At 60.8% G+C, this 5,779-nt stretch overlaps 1 protein-coding gene across 1 annotated transcript in view; it reads right to left on the reverse strand.

Moving 5' to 3' along the window:
* Nucleotides 1-1,163: 1,163 nt before the first annotated feature.
* ADAM11 (ADAM metallopeptidase domain 11) overlaps nt 1,164-5,779 on the reverse strand; it is a 20,726-nt gene continuing 16,110 nt past the window's right edge. Inside the window, exons 13-25 of the mRNA XM_023746933.1 lie at nt 5,664-5,715; nt 5,096-5,195; nt 4,944-5,015; nt 4,738-4,830; nt 4,315-4,395; nt 3,724-3,774; nt 3,549-3,612; nt 3,226-3,325; nt 2,636-2,755; nt 2,379-2,547; nt 2,174-2,288; nt 1,996-2,086; nt 1,164-1,404 (exon numbers count right to left, since the gene is read on the reverse strand). Of these exons, the coding sequence (XP_023602701.1) occupies nt 1,356-1,404; nt 1,996-2,086; nt 2,174-2,288; nt 2,379-2,547; nt 2,636-2,755; nt 3,226-3,325; nt 3,549-3,612; nt 3,724-3,774; nt 4,315-4,395; nt 4,738-4,830; nt 4,944-5,015; nt 5,096-5,195; nt 5,664-5,715 (1,157 nt within the window). The 3' untranslated portion in view covers nt 1,164-1,355. The remainder of the gene's footprint in view (nt 1,405-1,995; nt 2,087-2,173; nt 2,289-2,378; nt 2,548-2,635; nt 2,756-3,225; nt 3,326-3,548; nt 3,613-3,723; nt 3,775-4,314; nt 4,396-4,737; nt 4,831-4,943; nt 5,016-5,095; nt 5,196-5,663; nt 5,716-5,779) is intronic.

The following is a 5,779-nucleotide window of genomic DNA, read 5'->3' on the forward strand; positions in this document are numbered from 1 at the left end:
CACCCTTCTGGAAAGGGGGAAGGTGCCATTTTATTTCAGGGACTCTTTTGTAGGCCCTCGAATGCATGCATCCTGGCAAGGACAGCAGGATGGTCATTTTAGAATTAAAGACAATCTGGGACGTGTGGTCGCCGTACCCATAAGCTAGGCGTGGGCACGGAACAGGCAGCTTTGGTTTGGATCAGCACTCAAACTTCTCTCCAAGCTCAGCGGGGCCGAGAGGGGGGAGCAGCAAGGATGCCGGCCCCTACCTGGCTTGGGGACGTCCGTGTTCAGTGAGAAGACCCCAGGCAGGTGTGGTCATCCCAGGGGATGGCCATGCCTCAGTTCCTCCAGTCCCTCTCACAGATTTCAAAACATCCCCACAACTGCCTGGCCCCAGCACCCCCAGAGTTACATTCATCCGTTAAGATTCAGTTTTGTTTTGTTTTTTTTAAAGTAGATGTCAGCCCCCTCTCCCCAAGTCCCAGAAAGCTAAAACCCTGTCCCAGCTGCCTGGCTCTGAGGAAGGGCCATCCCAGGCCATGCCCCTTGGGGCATCCCTCTAGCCTCCCTCACCACCTGAGCTGTGGCAATCTGATGATGGAAGCTACATTCACACAGGGAGAGTTGGTGTGCAAGGCCAAAGCCACATGAGGTGGGGTGGGGGACCCCGAGGGAAATGGCCCTGGCATGGTCCACCCTGATGGTGTGAAGGGCAGGGCCACGGCCCCCCACCCACACCCCCATGGGCCGGGAGTTGGAAGGCTTGGGCCCGGAAGACATTGCATGGTGCCTCCCTCCATGGCTGGGAGGAGGCAGCCTCCTAGTTCATGGCTGAGATGTGGGCGCCAGGCTCGGAGGGAGGGGTGGCACTTAGGCACCTCCGGACCTGGAAGGCAGACGGGCATGGGGGCATCATATGAGGGAGGGCCCAGAAACAGACTCCTCTCCTCGGCCCCAAGCCGGGCCCTGGGGGCAGCAAGTCAAAGGCTGGCCAGGGAGGGGAGCTGGCGGGAGGTCAGGCAGCGGTGACATGAAAGACAAAACAGATGGGATGCAGAGGGAGGCTCCCTTCCAGGGGAATGGGGGCTGCGGAGAGCGGGGGTGGGGGTGGGGGTGGGGGCACAGCTCCAGCGTCTCCCTGGCCAAGAGTGGTGTGGCCGTAGGAAGAGCAGGAGCAAACGGACCGGGGCCTGAGGGGATGTTTGGGCAAGAGGAAGTGGCAAGGGCAGGCTAAGGACTTTCCTCTCCCACCCCTGCAGGGACAGCAGTGACAGCGGGGGTGGGGGAATCAGCCCTGAGCTCCCATCAACAGAATGCGAGGTGACAAATGAGATGGAGACAGGGACAGCGGAGGGATGACGTGGCCAGCATCACACTGCCCCCTGCTGGGTCGGGTCATACCTTCCTCGTCGGATGTTTCTTCAGGAGACAAGCAAAGGACAGGCAGAGAGAGGAAGGAAAAGAGGCCATTTGCGACCTCCTCCTCCTCTCAGGGAGGGGCCTTCAGTTCTCATGAGACCCCCTGCCCCTGAGACGGGCCAGCGGCCCTGCGGCCTGGACACTAAGGACAGGCCCAGGGGGAGATACTGGGTTTGAGTCTTGATTCTGCAACTCACTCACTGCGTGACCCTGGGCCCCAGGCCCCTCCTTAGCTAACACTGAGGGGGTCAGACCAGCTCCAGGGCCCCGACTCAGGTGCCCCCCGTCAGCTGGGTGGGGCCTAGAGAGGGAGGACACGGCCCGTCTTGGGCAGCGCTGCTCAGCAGCTCTGTGGCTGGATCACACTGAGGCTCAGTGGGGCCCCAATTGTCTCATTTTTCAAGGGAAGCTGGAAATCAGCATTGTTCATGTCAAATCTCTGCGTTTTTTAAATGTGAGCAACTAAATGTGTGACCATGATGTTTGAGCTCTGACTTAGCTAATCGCTCAGAGAGGCCCCCTCCGCTCCAACAGCCTGGGGTTCTGATAATCCCCAGGACACGAGGGGATGCAGGGGGAGGCGTCTCTTACTTAAATCCCCAGCCTGTGCCGCCCAGGACGATGGCTGCAACCAGGACAGCCCCGGCAATGGAGCCAATGATGATGTTGGTGCCGCTGGGACCTGAGGGGGAGGGCAGGGCTCGGTTGGCAGGGACAGGCATGGCAAACAGAGAAGACAGAGCCCCCCCTCGGCCAGCGCCAGCCTCACCCTTATATTTCTCCGTCTCCCCCGTGGGCGGGGACGTCGGCAGGGGGTTGTGAATACTGCAGTCTTTGCCCGTCCAATCTGGCTGGCAGATGCACTTCCCTTCGTTGCTGCAGACCTAGAGGGGGGGGTAGGGCCAGTCACGGTAAGCAGGGCCCTGTGCCCTCTGGTAAGGCTCTCCGGCCATCCCAGGCCTCCAGGCACCCACCCCGTGGTGGGAGCAGATGCGGCGCTCCCCACTGCCCGGGCAGGTGCTGAAGTTGAAAGCAGAGGCTGGCAGGCAGCGGTGATCCAGGCACAGCATGTTGGGCCCACAGGCTGTGCCGTCCTCCACGTAGCTCAGGTCTGAGCCATCGGCCAGCTGCACGTGGCCACCCCTGGGGAAACAGCAGAGCAGCCTCCGCACATGCCCCACCCCCATCACAGCTGCGGCCGCCCTTCCCCAGCCCGGGTCCCAGCCGGCACCTGCAGTCCAGCTCCTTGCCCTGGTGGTAGAAGGTGACACTGCTGATGTCTCCTCCGAGGTCCCCCAGCCGAGGGGCTCCGGAGACGTTGACGCAGAGGAGGAAGCCACAGAGCACGTCCCTGGTGGGCGGGCGGAGACAGTGAGTCCGTCTGACCCCTGGTCCAACTTGAATTTGCCTTCTCCCCACGCCCTGATTTTTACATATTCTCCCATCGGGACTCACAGGCATATCCTAGAGCAGTGATGGCGAACCTTTTGAGCTCGGCGTGTCAGCATTTTGAAAAACCCTAACTTAACTCCGGTGCCGTGTCACATATAGAAATTTTTTGATATTTGCAACCATAGTAAAACAAAGACTTATATTTTTGATATTTATTTTATATATTTAAATGCCATTTAATAAAGAAAAATCAACCCAAAAAATGAGTTCGCGTGTCACCTCTGACACGCGTGTCATAGGTTCGCCATCACTGTCCTAGAAGAACCTACTGTTCCATCTCTGAAAACAAACAAGCAAAAAAAAACACAAAACCAAACAACCCCCGGCCCCAGAGCTGGGGAGACTCAGCCAGGAGCCTTGGCAACTCACTGCTTATTGCACTGGACCCAGCCGGACCCCTTGCGCCCACAGTTGCCACGCTCTGTCCCCTCCACGTTCAGCTTCTCATAGCAGAAGCGATCGGCAGCCACTGTGAGACGGTGATGCCAGGTGTCACCCCAGTCACAGAACCCACCCAGCACCTCAGGTCTGCACCTCCAACACGATGGCTGACCCCCGGTCCGACTGGGACCCCAAGAGCCTGGGGAGCCACACCTTTGGTGGAGGGTGTATTTAGCCAGAACCTGCCCCCTCTTCAGACTCTTGGTTCTGGGTCCTCCAGAGCCCCCTCTCCCACTCCTAGCCAGACCCACCGTGGCCCCACAGGGCTTGGCACTGCCGGTCCCGGGTTTTGCAGCGACCTCCGTAGCAGCGGCCCTAAGGGATTACAAGAGACAAAAGGGACTGACACGCTGCCTGGTCAGAGCGGAGACAACAAACTGTACTGAGCCCGAAGCTCCGAGGGGGAGGAGCCCCCCACCATCATACCTGTTCATGATCACAGTAGTAACCGTCCAGTTTGTGTAAGTTGGGGGGACACTGCAGAGAGAGGGGCTGGACTGAGCAGAGCACCCCAGGACTGAGAGGCGAGGCTGGCCCCAGGGAGGAAGGAAGGGGTGGCCTAATGCCCCCCAAGTGGGGCTCATGTTCAGGGTTCTTCCATGTCAAGAACAAGGAAAGGTCTGGATTGGAACCCAGGTGGCACAGGTGGCAAGTCCCGCAGCCTCTCCGGTCTCCCTGTGTCCTGCACCCACTCCCCAGGCTGGGGAACTAAATGCCTGACATGTAAGAAGGACTTGAGAGATGTTAACTAATATTACCGCCCACTCCGATCCCTAGCGCACACCAGCACGGCTGCCGACGCTGGGAACGCCAGTCAGACCACAAATACTGGTTTATAATGGAAAGAGTACAGCCAGGAGGCACGGACAACCCGTTTCTCAGATGAGGAAACTGAGGCTAATCAGCGGCGGCGACGCCAGCAATGGAACAGAGGGGAGCGGAGAACAGTCGTCGGCCCGACACAAAACGACAGGATGAGGGGTTGCCTCGCCCCGGGTTCTGCAGGGCCAGGCGGACCTGACTAGAGTCGCCAGTGCAGGTCTCCGCGATGTCGCACTCATTCACGGCCTCTCGGCAGGACACACCCCGCGGCTCGTACTAAGGAAAGAAAGGATGCGTTTCAGGGCTCCGGCAGGGATGGCCCCCCTCCCCAGGATCCTACCCCCCCAGATCTGTACCCCCACCCCCACGGCTCTTCTCGCCCCGCCCCACTCAGAGCCGCTCCCAGGCCCGATCTCGGCTCCGCCCCTCCCACTCCTCGCAGCCCCGCCTTCAACAGACCGCACGCCCCGCCCTTCTCCGTCCCCATTGGCGCTTTCTTCGCGCCAAGCCCCGCCCACTCAGCTTGCCCGCCTCCAGCTGCTCCTCCGCTCTAAATCCCACCCCTTATCCGATCGTCAGCAGCGGGGTCCCTCCTGGTCCCGCCCCCTTCCCCCTCACCTTGCAGCGGCGACAGCAGAGCCCGTCGCTGCACATGGCGTCGTGAGTCAGGGTGCACTTCTTGCAACAGTTCCCGCCCGCTCGGCTGCACTCCTGAGGGACGCGGGGAGAAGGCAGGGAGCCCGGCGAGCCCGGACGCTCCCACCTAGGTCCTCCCTGGCGCCCAGCCCCGAGTTCCCCGCTGCCCCCGGGCACAGGCCGCTCACCTGCACAGAACCGCAATCGCACTCCTCCCCGGCCTCCACGAAGCCGTTTCCGCACTCAGGGGGGTCCAGCAGCTGGACGGGACGGTGTGTCAGGAGTCGGACAGTGACCCGCCCCGAGCCTCGCTCCCACGTTCCCGCCCGTGGGCTGGTACCTTGAGGGGCTTGTTGAAGAGGCAGCTCCCGCCGCCCTCCTGCAGAAACTGGTTGTACTCATCGATGCTGCAGCGCGAGAACTTGCGGGGCAGGTAGAACCTGGGCGGGCATGGGGGGCCGATGCCATGGGTCCCGGCCCGCGCCTTCCCTTCCAGCCCACTCTTCAGCCCCTTCTCAAGATTGGGGATGGGCTGCACCGGGGACTCGGTCACCCCCTCGCGGAGGCTGAGGACCTACGTGCACGGAGACTGCACAGAAGTCCTCCCGCCTGCCCGTCCCCTTCCCGCAAGGCCTCCGAGAGTCAGAAGTTGCAGCGCCAGGAGGGAACGAGTCTTAGGCGCCGCCCAGTGGCGACAGTGGGCACTACAGCCTGGTTAGTTTTCGTGTCTCGCAGGGAATCTGCGGTTTCTCCTGTGCAGTCTCCCACAGAAAACTGGGTTTCTTGGTTTTCCTGAGTGGTCCCGACAGCTGAACCTCTTGAGGCCACCAAGTCCAGACTGTCACTCAGTGCTCTTCTGGGATTCTCCTCATCCAAAGCCTTCCCCTGATTTGTTCCCCAAAACTCACCCAGTGTCCTCCATGATGCAGCCCAGCCAGTTGTCTGGACACTTGCAGTCCCCTAAGAGGTGAGCCAGGTGTATGTAAAGGAAGGTGGATAACCACCACCACCCCCCCCCCCGCCT

The sequence above is a fragment of the Myotis lucifugus genome, unplaced genomic scaffold (assembly GCF_000147115.1).
Source record: "Myotis lucifugus unplaced genomic scaffold, Myoluc2.0 scaffold_766, whole genome shotgun sequence".
Taxonomy (NCBI): Eukaryota; Metazoa; Chordata; class Mammalia; order Chiroptera; family Vespertilionidae; genus Myotis; species Myotis lucifugus.